The sequence below is a fragment of the Bactrocera dorsalis genome, chromosome 3, assembly GCF_023373825.1.
Source record: "Bactrocera dorsalis isolate Fly_Bdor chromosome 3, ASM2337382v1, whole genome shotgun sequence".
Lineage (NCBI taxonomy): Eukaryota > Metazoa > Arthropoda > Insecta > Diptera > Tephritidae > Bactrocera > Bactrocera dorsalis.
In genome coordinates this window covers 68162607-68179221 of record NC_064305.1, presented here as the reverse complement: position 1 = coordinate 68179221, position 16615 = coordinate 68162607, and the positions used below count along the sequence as shown (strand labels likewise).

The window sequence follows — 16615 nt, the reverse complement described above, 5'->3', positions numbered from 1 at the left end:
ACAGCTAGCACGTACGCATAAGCACATTCATGCACACTGTTGCATATATGCACCAGTTTGCAGCGGAATGCAACGAGGGTAGTATAGAACTGACTACTCATTTCTTTGGACTCGACGAATTTCTACAGCAGGTAACTGACTGAGAGCGATGTGCCGAGCCCGCTCGCAAATACACAAATAACGCTTATCATATACATAAATGTATATATGTATGTATGTATTTCTACATCAATACTAAATACATATATCTATATCTATATATGTATATGCTGTCAAAGATCTAGAGGCTCGAGCGTTTTCGCTGGCGGTTAGTAAGCCTTTAGCAGCCAAACGATCAAGTTGGTTCTTTCGAGTGCAGACGGATTAATTAATACAGGAAAATCAAGTATATTGAAATAAAAGAAAATACGTGCAAACATATATACACATATTTAGAGTTGAAGAAAAAAGTGTATAAATTAAACAAAAAAAAATAGAGAGGCGCATAAAAGACGTAAGTGTAAACAACGGTAAATTACAAATAAACAAGATATAAAACAATGACGTTAAGCAAGTAAAGCAAACGCGACCTTCTAAATATGTAATCTAGTTTATGAAAAATTTAGTGTGAATGTGCCGAAAGCAGCGGTGCAGCAGTGGGTTTTCTTCTGTTTCCTACTAGACAAACAAACACATATGTATGTACAACATTTAAACATACTTGACCGAGTTTTGAACCAACAACAAAGCACTTGAAATTGCTTTAACTTGTTTTCTAAGTCACACATGTTGAATATGCGTGTGTATTTGTGTATATACATACACATTTACATGCATATTCAGCGATAAACACAACTAGTTGTATATTTGTGAGTGCATGTGTGCGAGTTTGTTTGTTGCAAGGCTTAATAATAGGTTGTTGCTGCGTAAAGGTGCACTTTTGAACGGTCAAGTCGTTGAAAATTAAATATATTCATATTTTAATATAGATTTAATTGCGTAATAAATATACGACAAGTCAAAATACGAATGTAAATGCAAACATACAAACACATACAAATACATATGATTATATGTCTACATACATACATGCATAGGTGTAGAATACCTTTATCAGTTGAATGTTTTGATCCGATTGCCTGCGCGATGGGCTTGTTGTTTATTAAAAAAACCGGTCTGCTCTGTATGTAGTTGTTGTTGTGAGGTTTTGATGTGACTTTTGCTTTTTGCGGTTTGTTTATGAGATTTTAATGAGAGAGAGTTAAATAACTGCATTCAATACAATGTTTTATTGGTGTGTCTATCTTTGGGAGCTTGCCCAGTGGGAAAGTAATTGCGTTTTTTTTGTAGTTAATTAACTGAGAGAATGAATAATTCTAGTTTTCATAATTTTGCTAATTAATAAAACATCAACAATAATTTGACACTTGGACTTTTTGGCTGCTCATGGCGTTTATTTTGAGGTTAAGCTGGGAAAAAGTTGTTGCTAGGGACAGAAAAAACAACTAGTTTAGACCCTACAACAATTTATTATGCTAATATTTAAAAGTAAAGTTAAACTTACGAATAGTTTAAGCTTATATCGGCTATGAAAAGATTTAGTGGATTTTAGTTTAACTTTTCAAAGATATAATACAATTTTGTACAAAACTTTATTTAAAGTTTATTTTAAGAATTTTCTACAGCACATTCTTGACTTCTCTTTTTATAAAATTTACTTTTTGAATTCAAACCAATCGTTTTTAATTCACATTTGCAGCAGTTTTCAGTTCTTATTTTGAAATAATTTGACACTGCTTCTATGGAAACATATACATATGTGTGTACATACTTATGTTACTAGTTGGGAGTGCGTTTCAAATACAATTGGTTAATTTTCACTACAAAGCACTCTTAAGGAAAATACACCTTCTACTCTATTTATAACTTATTTGCCGTATTTAGAGGAAATATGTATATTTAATATTTATACCATTTTACAAATTTAAAATGCTTGCACAATTTGCTCTCCTTTTTACACCTCACGTACCCCAAAATTATCTTGATGTAAAGTGGACGTAATCAGAAGTTTTTCTCACGCTAGAGAAATACGAAATGGCTATATGCAAACCTATAATACAAACACAGTGTTTTATGTATCTTCCTCTGAGAACGTGCCATTTTTACAACAGGGCATGAATGAATACTCAGCCATTCGCTGGCGCTCTGCAACATTCCTATATACGTACTATGTTTAAAACCTGTATACATCCATATGTATGTATATGTGAAAACAAATAGAGAAACAAATTCTCCAAAAACGCCATCTATTAAGAGTGATGGAGGCAAAAAACTTGTATTTGGACTTTGCACCTTTGTGAACAACAAATTAAGCGCAGTAACTGTAACAGCATGTGTGTGTTAGAATACGTATGTATGTGTATGTGTATTGATTCACTGAGGAAAAAATAAATAAATATCTTTCAATTTTATGATACAACAAACAATTGAGCAAAGTGAAGCATGTACATATGTGCATCCATTCGATATTTTCATAACAACTACGCCTTTTCCAAACGCAATTCTATTTATTAGTGTAATTAACGATTTGTTGCGAGTGAAATAATATAATCAATGTAGGAAATATTGAAATATTTTATGCAAAAGTTTTGCTGTGAAATGTACATATGTATGTATGTACATCTATTTTTATAGTATATACATACATATATGCACATATGTATAAAACAAAATTAGATTAAACATTTTAATGTGATCTCTAAATGGGTCAGAAATGATAATGGCGTTGAGAAATTAGAATGGAGTGTCAAAAAATGAGCATCATAAACAAAAATTAAGCTGATTTACTTACCGAAATTCATGCGTTGTCATAAAACTACGTTCTCTAGCATAAATTTGTACATACATATGTATGTATATTTCTAAATATGTATCTATTCTATTTCAAATCAGCTGTTTATGCACTATTAACGCCTTACGCGCTGATAGCGGATACATTCAAAAATATCACGGATAAAATATTTATTTAAATTGCACGTAATAAAGTATAGCAAAAAATAAATAAATTAAAATTAAAATTAAATTTTAAGGTTAAAAATATAGCAAGTATAGCAAAAAATAAATAAATTAAAATTAAAATTTAAGGATAAAAAATCTGGAATCGAGTATATGGCGTTGAAATTTATTTATTTTTTTTATAAAGTTTGATGAACATTATGCAATGAAAAACTATAAATAGATTCCGCACCTGGATACCGCATATCCTATTAATTCCGGTTTTCAAGTTCCGTTTTTAAAAAACAACAAATAGTAGCATATATTTCGGCGCATGTGCGCAACGATCAGCTTTGTCCTCGCCGCTAATGCACCGAAATTGTATAATTTCGAAATAATGTTGTTAAATATCGACAAAAATCTTTAAAACACATAATAGTAAGAAAATATATTAATTAAATTTAAATAAAAATGTTTTAAGAGATTTTTTTCTGGAAGAAAAGCGCAATGGAAAGAAAGTTATGTTAAATAATATTAGTTATGAAAAATAGGAGCGGATTTCCTATGATTTTGAAATTTAAAAACTTTTATAGCCGCCAAGCTCAGAAATAATTTTTAAATAAATATTTTTCTTAATAAAAACTTTTTTAGCGATAGTTGTACGGAGTTTTCAAATTTGTTTAAAACGTTTTCTATTATTAAAAAATTTTTCATTAAATTAAATGACTCACAACGATGTTTGAAAGACATTACAAAAATTTTATCAATGAAATCTTATTTTTCCAAAAAAAAAAAAAAATTTAATGGACCTGATTCGTAACAGGTCAGTGAAAGTAGTTTATATAATTAGAGCAAGGGACGCTTATTTTTTTGGGTGAAAATTTTGAGGTTAGGGTCAAAGTCAAATTGCTGTAATAATAAAGAATATAAATGTTGTTGTTGTAAAACTTGCAATGGTTTCTGGTACGTCTGGAAAAAATTACGAAACCGCTTATAAATTCTAAGCATACAGTGCATACATACATATGTACATACAGTATTAACCGCTAAATTTGTTTTCTTCTAATTCTACAGATTGAAATTATTTTGTGAACGGCTTAATTTGCCTGTACAATGGCTGAAGCCCATTCAGCGGTGGCATTTTCCTTCGCCATCACCCATGAAGGTTTCGACATCAACTATGACCAGGAGGTACTCAATCTCGTCTGGAATTCCGGTGTGCGTTCGTGGAAGAAACGCTTAGCACGCGCACGGGTAAGTCTTCTACGCACTTTCTTCACACGTGCGAATTTTACAAAACCCGCTAAATTTCTAATTACAGAACGGCATACGTAACGGTGTCTATCCGGCACACATACAAAGCTTATGGCTCATTACGGCCATTGCCATGGGTCTGCATTTCTCTGGTTTTGCAGTGCCATTCGATCTCGTCCATCGCATTTTGGTGCATCTACCAGCCAATACAGTCAATTGGCAAGTGACGGCGTGCTTTGGGGCAGCGCTAATTATTTGGCTTTCCATATGTTTCACAATGCGTTACACGCTCAAATTGCTGCTAATGTACAAAGGTTGGATGTATGAGTCGCGAGCGCCGGGCAGTAAGGTGTCGTTGAAAACCAAAGTGTGGGCGGGAGTCGTTAAAGTACTCTCCAGTTGGAATACACCTGGTCTCTACAGCTTTCAAGGTTCATTGCCAAGACTACCGGTGCCCGCGTTGCACGACACAATGCAACGGTATTTACGTTCTGTACGTCCTTTACTGGATGATGAAAATTACTCACGTATGGAGGGTTTGGCTAAGGAGTTTGAGAGTACAATTGGCAAGAAATTACAATGGTATCTAACTTTGAAAAGTTGGTGGGCCACTAATTACGTGTCCGATTGGTGGGAGGAATATGTTTATCTTCGCGGACGTAGTCCTTTGATTATCAACAGCAACTTCTATGGCACTGATGCGATCTTCATGAATTTGACTAATAATCAAGCAGCGCGCGCCGCAAATGTTGTGTATTTGTTGTTGGGATTCAGACGTTTGATCGAACGCCAAGAATTGCAGCCGGTAAGTAATATAGGTTATGCAAAAAAATATTACATCCTATTTCACATACACACTTTACATTTCACACAGATAATGGTGCAAAACATGATACCGCTTTGTTCGTGGCAATACGAACGCACTTTCAATACAGTGCGCGTACCTGGTTTAGAAACTGACCGCATCGTTCATTATCGCGATTCCAATCACATTGTTGTGCTGCATAAAGGACGTTACTTTAGGGTGATTATCTATTACAAAGGACGCATTTTACGCCCATGTGAGATACAAATACAAATGGAAGAAATCTTGAATTTTAAAGGCACACCGTTGCCATGTGAAGAGCACTTGGCGGCGTTGACCACAATGAATCGTTCGAAATGGGCTGAGATACGCAACGCACATTTTGCGCGTGGCGTAAATCGCGTTTCACTTAATCTCGTAGAGTCGGCCGCCTTTGTACTGTCGTTGGATGATGAACCTTATGAATTTGATTTGGCACGTCCTGAATTATTGGATAAATTTGGCAAAACATTATTACACGGCAATGGTTACAATCGTTGGTTCGACAAAAGCTTTACGGTGTGCGTTGGTACGAACGGACGCGTGGGCTTTAATGCCGAACATACTTGGTAAGTATGCTTTATTGTAGTTTGTAGTTTTTGAACACATTTCAAAACATCGCACTTATTGCTATGATACAACTTTTTTGCAACTTGTAAAAATGTTAAACCTTTTAAAAGGGCCGATGCTGCTGTAATGGCTCACGTATGGGAGAATCTTGTTATGGATGATGCGACCACCAACGGGTAAACAAGATTCCTTATGTTAACAGTAGAAAAGACATGCTGTTTGAGCAAGTCTTAAACTTGAACAGTTGTTGTAAAATATTTTTATAATGTAAAATGGTGAAGGTTTTCTATTTTCTACTTTCTGTGCACTTATTTGGTATTTGGTTAGCTTTGTTGACAGTTTACTTTGAAAATTCCCACTTACTACTTTTTAAATGTGTCTGCTTCAACTTGTATTTAAATAGCATTTTAAAACTAAACGTATTACTTTTTCAGCATGACTTCAGCTCCCTTTCCTCATGGTAATATTTGTATGTAGGTACATATTTATATATGTATGAAAATATGTATAACTCAAATAATAATGATGAGACCTTTAAAAATACACTTACAGTATTATATGTAGCCTATAATATTTTCTACAGTTACGATTTAGTAAATATTTGATTTATATACATTACATACTATATCTTTACTGACCTTAAAGTAAGTTGCACGGTGCCTTGTTCTCCAGTGTATGCAATATGAATTCTGCACAAAAAATGAAATCTGATAAAGATGAGGAAACAGATTTCTTCCCAACCAAAGGGTTGTTTCTACTAATCTCTTTGCCATGTTAGCATAGCTGTAGTCAAAAATCTAATCATTTTTGATTGTATGGACTTCTATTCCTATTCTTAACATTTACTCAAATTTTAAAAATTGTTGACTTCGACTCCTCTGTTCGCTAACTTTGTGCTGAATAAGATTCGTGCTTTGAAATCCCTTTGCATAAACACGACCAAAATTTAAAATATTCTCCACATTAAACGCTCGTTAAATTGATTGAGCACTTAATTTTATTTCTTGTCGTGAAATTAATACCAACTGTTTGAACTATTTTATTTATATATTATATAAACAAAGCATTTCTATCTGTCAAAAAGAATTGAAAGACAAAAATGGCTGATCATGTCAATTTACAATTTACGTGCACACTTATTTGCATATTCATTTGAACATCCAAATTACCCATTTCTCTATTCTGCACAAACCTGCATACATACAAGCACCTGTTCATAGTTAAAAATCTTTAAAATTATAGCAGCGTTCGTAAGAAAATTAAATCGAACGCTCATAAAATGGCCAACATGTGTACGGACCAGTTATCCTATCCGCAGCGCATAACATATTTACAAATAATTTTTTCAGAAAAGTTAAGCACGCCTTTCGCAAATAATTAAAGTATTAACAATAATGCAACTTTAATATTTGCACACTTACATACATACCTTTGTAAATATGTATGCAGATACTTATTGAATGCTGTTTGAAGTAATATTTCTTTCCAAATTTTTAGGGCTGATGCACCGGTTATGGGTCATCTTTGGGAATATATTTTCGGTGATGATATTTATGGGTAATGGATTTGTGCACCAACAGAAATTCCATAACATGTTTATACATATTTGTTTACTAAATGTTCTGTACTCATGTAAATGTGTTTAGTTTTGTGGTTGTTAACATTTATGCTTAAGGTTAATTAGTTAGTATTTGTTTACAATTAACCGCTTTCATATGCCTTCTTATTTGTGTGCATGTATAATTAGTCAATAGATAAAAAGTAGTTTGAAAAACAACAAACGTCACTAACAAAAAAGTAGTTGTGGTCATGCTTACATATGTACATGTGTACATACATACGTGTATCTTATAGACTTCTTCACATCTAAAATTTACGTTTCACATTCGTTCAATAGTCTTATATAGCATGCATTTGTACATATATACATACATTTGCTTATTATACATATTAAACCTTATTACTGTATAAATACTAGATATGATGAGGCTGGCAACACAAAGGGAATACCCGAATTTCAGCCACCGTCACCGACACGTTTGAATTGGGATCTCACGGCTTTGCAACCACAAATTGAAGAAGCGACACTGGACGCTACCAAGCTTATAAATGTAAGTCACTTCATATAAGCATACACACAGCTATACATATATATTAATAAAATTTTATATGTGTAGGATGTGGACTTACGCATTCTTGTACATAACGAGTATGGAAAAGGTTTCATGAAAAAGTGTCGATTATCTCCGGATGCATATATACAAATGGCCTTACAGTTAGCTTACTACCGTGATGCTGGTCGATTCTCATTAACATACGAAGCATCTATGACACGTCTATTCCGTGAGGGTCGTACAGAAACCGTGCGTCCATGTACAATTGAATCTGCAGCTTGGGTGAAAGCAATGGAAGACAGCAATACAACAGTAAGTGCATAATTTTATTATTTTAGTTATATTCTTATAGATATTCTCACATAATACTTTCATTGTTTAAATTATTTAACTTTTTTCTGATCTTGTTTAGAGCGAAGAGCGCGTAAAGCTTTTACAGAAGGCTTGTGATCGTCATCAATTGGGCTATCAAGATGCCATGTGTGGACGCGGTATTGATCGGCATCTGTTTTGCCTCTACGTAGTTTCTAAATACTTAGAAGTTGACTCGCCATTCCTCAATGAGGTATTGAGCGAGCCGTGGCGCTTGTCTACCAGTCAAACACCGCACGGACAAACGCCGAAAATGGATTTGAAGAAACATCCAAACTGTATAAGCTCAGGTGGCGGTTTCGGACCGGTCGCTGACGACGGCTACGGTGTATCTTATATTATAGCGGGCGAAAACTTAATATTCTTCCACATATCAGCTAAATTAAACTGCAAACAGACGGTGAGTAGTGTAGAATAGAAATTTTGCATTTATGAGAGTTTGCATTTTTCTATTTTCCGTTTTAATTTAGGATGTTCATCGCTTTGGTGATAATATCTGTAAAGCATTGGCCGACATACGTGCAATGTTCGAGGATCATTTTAAAAAGCAAGGAGAATCTAATGCCAAGAACGGGACTGCCTCAACGAAGCCAAATGTGGCGAAATTAGAAAAATAAATTTAACTACATACGTACATACATGCATACTGAAATTATTGTTAGAACTTTTAGAACTTAGTTTTAAGTGTTAAAATATGATAGTTGATTTGTATCATAATTATATTTTTTATATACCGTAAGCAGTGAAGTCAAATTATTGATTTTCTCAAAAAATTAGCAATTTTAAGACGTTATTTTTTAAATTTATTTAAGAAATTTAATAAAACAAAAATAAAATAAAAATTGATATATAGAGTTTGATTAATTTTGTTTTTCCAATTGTAATGCCGGAGTCCAAAAATACATACAGATATGTGTCCTGTATAGAAATTCCCAAATACTTGAAACGAGAAAGAAGTGATAAAAATTATATTAAAGACATCTTAATAACGGAATACTATTCAAATGCTTAATGTTGTTGTTGTAACGGCGGAAAGCATTCCAGAAGTAAATTCGAAAAATGGTGCCGAATTAACAGTCCTTGGCCAGATAATAATCCGAGTCCGTTCCCTTTACTTAGGTCCGACTTTCGTGGGATGGTGCAAATGCCTAATCATAGTATACAGTGTTGGGATTAAAGTACCAGACTAGCAATTAATTAATAAAAATATAACTCATTGTTGTTTTTATACTATTTTGTGTATTTTTTTATAGTTAACTACATACATACAAAACATACAAAGTGATTAATGCCGCCTTCTATCTCGATCATTTCGAGAGTCGCGGTTGTCATAACGCCGATCTTTATAATCGTCTCGCCTGTAATCATCTCTATAATCATCACGCCCACTACGATAATTATTTGTTCCACCAGAACGATCATCCCAATGACGATTACTGCTTGATGCCGAACTGACACCAAACCGATCTCTATCTCTATCGCGTTCACGTTGTCGACTATAATCTTCTAACTCATTATCATAATCACGCGTACGACCAGTTCTTTGCTCACGCGCAGCAACAGGACTACGCGAACGTGAACGTGAGTGATCTTTGCGCGATCTTTTCTTGGAAGAAAACGATGATTTAATTTTGTCATCATCTCGATCTGCACCACCCTCTTCATCGCTAACCACATCATCATCTAAATCCTCATCGAGTGAGGATATTTTCGGTTCCAGTTCGTTATTCTCTTCAAGCACTGCACGTTTTTGTATACGCGGTAATATTATATCACACACACGGTCACTGCGGAGCAACTCATCTATAAAATCATCCATGTGAACAATTTCATATTGACCTGCCCTGTTTTGACGGCGGAGTTTACGATTGTCGTTATATAAAGGTTCCAAATACTTATAACAATCCAAAGCACTGCCAGTGAGACTATAAATACGAAAAGATAAATAATTATTGTTCATTACAATTATTATATTTTTTTCATGAACTCACCGCAAATAAAACGCTCCCAGTGCACGAACGTATTTAAACTCTTCATTCTTTATGAACTCCACCACAATATCCTTTTCTGGTTGAATTTGTAGCATTTTAAGTGTGAGGCAAAGAAATTGTGTTGGCTTTATATTTCCGCCGAAGACACCACCGATGAATCGGAGCTCCATAGCTTTATCCACCAACAGTTCGGCGGTGAGCGCGAAGCACTGTTCCTTCCAATATTTCGAATCATAAATGCGAGAACGTATAATTTTTTCAACAAGATATTGTGGATTTGTTCCATGAATATTTTTGGCTTCTTTCACTGTACGATTTGCCATTATGTTATTAAAAACTTATTCACTTTCGCATCCTAAACTGTTTTAATGTGATTATTTTGTTTTGGTTGTAAAGTGTTGCAAGTAAGTTATCGATAACTTTAAATTGACGTTTCTCAAATACTTAACGAAAGCTTAAGATGTATTCACATGTACAATGTTGGAAAGACTTGACAAGCTACTTGGTTGTTTGTTAAATTATTTTTTATTTAATTAATAGCCCACAAAAAATTAAATATGTCAGTTACTTCTGTGTGGAAGCAATTATTTTAATAGTTATTATGTTCAGATGTTATTTTCAGAACGGCTTTTTGTAGTTCTATCAGTACTAAAAGCACAATTGTTTTATTGGTTTTGGCAGCACTGAAAAAATGAACGAAGCACTTGGTGAAAGAAAATAACCGTTAGTAAATATTTAAAAATAAAAAATTACAACATGAAGCAAATGTAAAATTGAAAATCATGGACTAAAATAATTATAATTGAGCTACATGTTGTTGCACTTACTTATAAAATTAGCAACTCGCAAAATACATCATTTCACTGACAGTATTTTAAACTGGTAAAATTCTTTAAATGTGCGAGATCAAGGTATAATATTCCAACAATCTAAATTATTGTTCATGACTTATATTCTGTTCGGAAAAAACTTTCAAGGGAATATCTGGAAATTGCTTTATTTTAATATACTTTAATCACAAGAATGCAATGTATTAAAAAGAAAATATATACTTTTAATTTTTTCTGCCCGAGGGTTAGCAGTAAAACGTATCTAGCTTTATCTGTGTCCTAGTCAAAAAATGTACACACGTCATTATTAAAGCATAAATGTGCCGACATATTTATCACAATTTTGACTGTAAAACATATTTACTAAATACACGCTATTCCTGCAAGCGCAAAGTAAAATACAAATAGGCGATATGTGTTTCAAAATTAAAAATTAATATTTTCCCCATTAGCAAGCAATTGGAAATATTATTTGGTAAAGTATGTATGTGTCGATTATTTTACTTTTCCATCTTGTTTCGTACAATAATAGAAACAACCATTGTGCATTTGTTATTTAAATTCAAGTTGCTAATCCATACACAATTGTCACACAATGGTTTCAGAGATTTATAAACTCATCAATTGGCCCAAGCAAGCAACTGTTTCATGTCTGGGTCATTATCTGTAAAACAGTAAAAACATCATTGAATTTTTTGTCGCTTTTTCGAGCATAAGAAAGTATTTACCATCATTTTCCTGTGCTGTCGAAGCAGGTGCAGTGGCTTTCTTTTTCTCAGGAATTTTCTCCGGCATTTCGTCGGCTGGTACTTCGGGTAATGTAACATTTGGCTCCGGTATGCCAATAACTTTTTTATCGAACTCTTCTTGTTCTAATTCATCCAATTCACGCTCCAGATCCTCATCATCAAGGTCAGCACCTGCATATTATATATAGAAGCGTAAGCCAAAAAAGATACTTTAATGTTTTTGTTAGTATACGAACCAAAAGCAACTGGATTTGATATAGCATCGGAGATTTCGCGGGCAACATCTTGTTGTTCGGCAATATCATCCATCATATCATGAACGTTATCCACATCCCTAGAATATAATGAAAGGATCATTGCTGAATTTGGTACAAATTAATAAATATTTATGTACTAACATATTTTTATGTGCAGCTTTGAGTGCATCAGCCGCATTTTTCATTGTTGTCAAGACGGCTGTATTTGTATTAGCACTCTCCAATGCTTCGCGTTGCATTTCAATCGTCGAAAGCGTTCCATCAATTTGTTGTAGCTGTTTTTCGAGCCGCTTCTTTTTCTTAAGCGCTTGCAATGCAACTAAAAATATAAAGAAATAAGTATGATGTATTTTAAAATATGGAAATAATGTATAATACGATAGGGGTTTCTATAGTATAATTTGAAATTGTTTAACATTTCATTTCCCTATAAGTGTACGAATACATACATATGTAGCAAGTTTGCCAATGTTCATTATAAAACTTCAGACGATAATTTTAAATTGCCGCGGTGTTTGTTGGTTGGACACATAATAATTGTGCATAGATAATATATATTGATTAAATAGTTTTATATTTTAACATTACGTTCTAATCATTGGTAGAAATGGATGAATTCCGGAATGGGAAGAATAGTACCCACAGTTGTTGCATTATTTTAAGAAAATGGAAGGAAGAAGACAAAAAAGAGATGTTTAATAGTCAACAATGAGTCATTTCTTCTTCTCTGTTGACAATTCGTAAAAGATACGCAATTTACATGAACATTCTATAAATGTACTAATGCAGTTGTAAAATAATAATTCCTGTCACTGAAATACAAAAAAAAGCTCACCTCTTTTGTTTTTCGATGCATTTTTCCTGGCAATGTTCAACTCTTCTTCTATCTTTGACTCTAGAAATTCCTGTTTCTTTATAAGCATGTTTTCCGTCTCGCGCAGCTTCTGTATGGCTTCGCCAGTAGTGGGCGCCACTTCCTTTTTCCCACCGAACATTTTTCCGAAGAAACTCATTTTTTCCAAATTTATCCTTTTTACACACTTAAAAATAACAAAATATCAATATCTGGATAATTTTACTCCAATTGCAACTTTTCTGCTTCCTTTCTATATAAAAAATATTTTTCGTTTTGACATTGAGTGCGTCATCCTCATCGTTGCCATATCACTTTGTACTTCTAGTCTGCTTTTTTTTGAGTTTGTGTCAAAAGCTGCCAGGGTTGCCGATATTTATGCCCTACACAAAACAATGTATCAATTTGAATCGAAAATAGTAAGATAATACTAATATAGAATTGATGACATGTAAATTACACTTATTTTAAGTACTTAAAAAATTGCAAGCAAAATAAAAATAATAAGTATTTTTGCTTTATAAATTTATTTCAATATGTTTTTGTAATAATTTTGCCGGTGCCCCTTTTGTCTTTATGTAAGAAATCAACATAATAGCAACAGATTTATTTTACTTATTTAATTCAAATATTTATATTCATAAAAATTACAATGTTTCTTAAATAAACTTTAAATAATGACCATATGAGTTAACGAATTAAATTTTTCAGTTCGTATTGCCAAATGTAGGGTAGTCGATAATAAAATATCGATAAAATGGTAAACATATGGTGAAACACAATAAGTTTCTTTATTTTACCGCACATTTTATGATCTCAAGCAATTTGTGGTCAATATTGGAAAACAAAATAATTATTCTTGTTTTTTTTGTCACAAAATAAAATTAGTTTTATTTAAATCAATTTCGTTTTGGAAATTTTTTGAATAGAAAATGGCAAATATTTCATTAAGTGAAGCGGAGAAAACTTTTATACTACACGGCGTAGAGGTACTTATTTTTTGTAAATAATAATTGATGTTATTACAATCTCGAAGTTTGCAGGAAGACTTTCGTTGCGATGGGCGATCACGACGAGACTATCGTCCAATGGAACTGGAAACCGATTTGGTTAGTAATGCCAGCGGTTCTGCCAGATTACGTTTGGCAAACACCGATGTATTAGTTGGAATTAAAACCGAAATTGATAAACCAAATTATTTAACACCAGACCAAGGAAAAATAGAGTTTTTCGTTGATTGGTAATTTCCAAATAATAATTTACGTTGTCACAGTTTTCTAATTTGTCAACATACATTTAAAATATTCTTTATGCAGTTCTGCAAACGCTGCACCGGAATTTGAAGGACGTGGTGGTGAAGAATTGGCCTTAGAATTAGCCGATACTTTAACAAATGCATATGAGTCTCCAAAAGCATTTGATTTGAAAACCCTTTGTATACTACCGGGTCAACAATGCTGGAAACTTTTCGTCGACATTTTGGTAAATTCAAATACAGTTTTTAAAAAATACTAGTCTTATTAACTTTTGTTTTTAGATTTTAGAATGTGGAGGAAACTTGTTCGATGCAGTTTCTTTGGCAGCGAAGGCAGCTTTATTTAATACAAAAATACCACGCGTGACGGCGGCGCTTATGGATGCCGGAGAAGCCGAATTGTTAATATCGGATGATCCATATGATTGTACTCGTATTCAGATTGAAAACTTGCCTATTCTTGTAACAGTGTGCAAAATTGGTGATTCGTGTGTTGTAGATCCCTCAGCAGAGGAGGAAGAGTGTAGCATTGCTAGTGCTGTAGTCGGTGTTTCAAAAAGAAATGGAAAAAGTAAGATTTTAAATTATAGTTTGCTTTTTATAAAATCTCTTTTTTTTAGATTATATATCTAACGTACATACAATTGGGGAAGGTTCTTTGCACAAGGATACTATGCATAATTGTATATTACTAGGCCTGTCAGCAGCTGAAAACTTAAATAACGAGTTGGTGAAAGCATTGAAACTCGAAGAAAGCCGCGTAGGCTCTAAACACCGAAATACCATAGGTTTTCTTAAATAAAATTGCAAAAATATAAACCCAAGTACGCCGATAATTTATTTGAGGCTCTTAATACTTCTATTAACTTTACATAATCATTGTATAATGGGTAATTAGGTTTAATATAATAAAGCGTACTTAGTTTAGTTCCGCTTTTTGTTTTGTTTGGATGAAATTGGTTTCTTTTCCTTCTCGGGTGGTTTGGCGCCCGAGAAAAACGATGTGATCATTTCGCTGATCTCTGGCATCTCGTTACTCACCTATTAAAAGAGTATACAAATATTAATATATGAACAGATTTAAAGATTTTGTACTTACTTTGGGAAACTGAATACTTTCAATTTCCTTTTTGGTTTCTGGATCATTGATCATTTTTGGTAGAACAAGCATAACTAAAAGTGGTAGAACCATCATCAAGACCATTGGATTGAACAAGAAATCTGTGATCTGTTGTTAAGAGAAAAGATTGCCAATGAATGCTTATAAGGTCTCGTAAGTTGTCACACATTACCTTCCACTGCTCACGTGTCTGGAAGTACTTGAAGCGAGTAAAAGCTTTAAGTTTCAAAGGGTATGGCACTTGTATGATTTGCGAAGGCTGTACATAGTTTACTTTACGAGCGCGGAATTTGCCCTTGGGATTAATCTCCACACGTACAGGCTCATAATAAAAGTCGGGGTTGTGTACTTCTAACACATAACTTCCAGATGGTACACTGCTTATAATAAATGTACCATCTTCACGTAAAAATCCTTTATATTCTCCACCATTTACAGATATTGAAGTCTCAGATTGTCCTTTGGTTTGTGTCTCCGGAGCAAATACTTTTCCTTCAATTGTAAAAAGGCCAGCTAATTCCTCGCTCAAATCGTCTTGACCAATAACCAATTCTGCATTGCTTATACTAAATAGAAATGACAGAAGCAGCCATAATGTACGATATCGAGTCATCTTCTTAAATTCTACTATATATTTCTTCGCAAATTGCTACTATGTCGAATTAAAAATAAATTGTTAACCACATAAAATCACAAGAAAATTGTGGTGATACTTCAATTGAATGAGTTTCGATATTAGCTTCTCGATATATTTATAAGATCGTAAATCATATGATGCCAGCGCTGCCATTTTTGAATAAATAAATAAAAACATAAAATAAAATTGTTAATTATCTTGGTTCGATTTCAATTCTAAAGTAATTGAATAATTTTAAAAAATAAAAGAATAAATTTGATTATGAAGTAAATTCCAAGAATTGTCCCGAGTTGGTAGTTAGTATCTGATTACATACATATACGATTGTGATCAGAACTTTATATTACATTTACAAGAGGACTAATTGCATTACAGGAACTGTTACGAATATAAAGTGTGTCATCATGGTCTTTTCGTCTTTCCTCGTCGTCCCTCGCCTACCATTATCGGCGACAAAAAAGTCCTTGTATGAACACAGTTTTAAGAAACGCAGGAAGTAGTCAAGTGGATTGCCAAGTTTTGAAGTATTATGTGGTTGATGGATTAGACCAATAAAATAATAACGATATAATAAATAAAACACCAGGTTTATTGAAAATTTAATATTAAATTATTAAGGATGTAATAATAGTGGTTTACAAATTCGTGTTTTATCATCAAATGTTTTAAACAATTAACGTGTTAACAAATTTTTAATTGAAAAGTGTTAGTTATCGTTGAAAAATCGCATTTGTATATTTCTCTAGTTGGCGCTAATTTAAAGCACCCATCACTATTTTGTTTTATCACCGACACG

At 33.2% G+C, this 16615-nt stretch overlaps 5 protein-coding genes across 7 annotated transcripts; 2 read left to right on the top strand and 3 right to left on the bottom strand.

Moving 5' to 3' along the window:
- Positions 1–289: 289 nt before the first annotated feature.
- On the top strand, positions 290–8973 carry LOC105228914 (carnitine O-palmitoyltransferase 1, liver isoform). Of its 3 annotated transcripts, XM_011208928.4 has the most exons (10): positions 307–493; positions 4048–4227; positions 4295–5032; positions 5102–5640; positions 5752–5817; positions 7139–7198; positions 7620–7752; positions 7819–8067; positions 8168–8527; positions 8598–8973. In XM_011208928.4, the coding sequence occupies exons 2-10, from the start codon at positions 4087–4089 to the stop codon at positions 8742–8744; spliced, it is 2433 nt and encodes an 810-aa protein (XP_011207230.2). In that variant the 5' UTR covers positions 307–493; positions 4048–4086; the 3' UTR covers positions 8745–8973. The 3 variants fall into 3 exon arrangements, with proteins under 3 accessions (XP_011207231.2, XP_011207230.2, XP_011207232.2); XM_011208929.4 differs by lacking the exon at positions 7139–7198 and having other exon boundaries at positions 290–493; XM_011208930.4 differs by lacking the exon at positions 5752–5817.
- Positions 8865–10548, bottom strand: LOC105228915 (pre-mRNA-splicing factor 38). The gene is made up of 2 exons (XM_011208931.4): positions 10119–10548; positions 8865–10052 (listed from the first exon to the last, which is right to left on the bottom strand). Exons 1-2 carry the CDS (start codon positions 10439–10441, stop codon positions 9413–9415), a joined length of 963 nt encoding a protein of 320 aa, XP_011207233.2. The 5' UTR covers positions 10442–10548; the 3' UTR covers positions 8865–9412.
- A 551-nt stretch (positions 10549–11099) lies between these two features.
- Positions 11100–13109, bottom strand: LOC105228916 (charged multivesicular body protein 4c). Its single transcript, XM_011208932.3, has 5 exons — positions 12790–13109; positions 12096–12273; positions 11934–12031; positions 11677–11868; positions 11100–11612 (listed from the first exon to the last, which is right to left on the bottom strand). Exons 1-5 carry the CDS (start codon positions 12965–12967, stop codon positions 11569–11571), a joined length of 690 nt encoding a protein of 229 aa, XP_011207234.1. The 5' UTR covers positions 12968–13109; the 3' UTR covers positions 11100–11568.
- A 481-nt stretch (positions 13110–13590) lies between these two features.
- Positions 13591–14989, top strand: LOC105228918 (exosome complex component RRP42). Its single transcript, XM_011208934.4, has 5 exons — positions 13591–13796; positions 13851–14047; positions 14124–14289; positions 14345–14633; positions 14683–14989. Exons 1-5 carry the CDS (start codon positions 13740–13742, stop codon positions 14862–14864), a joined length of 891 nt encoding a protein of 296 aa, XP_011207236.1. The 5' UTR covers positions 13591–13739; the 3' UTR covers positions 14865–14989.
- LOC105228917 (ER membrane protein complex subunit 7 homolog) lies at positions 14876–15921 on the bottom strand. The gene is made up of 3 exons (XM_011208933.4): positions 15355–15921; positions 15162–15290; positions 14876–15103 (listed from the first exon to the last, which is right to left on the bottom strand). The coding sequence occupies exons 1-3, from the start codon at positions 15793–15795 to the stop codon at positions 14987–14989; spliced, it is 687 nt and encodes a 228-aa protein (XP_011207235.2). The 5' UTR covers positions 15796–15921; the 3' UTR covers positions 14876–14986.
- Positions 15922–16615: the final 694 nt, after the last annotated feature.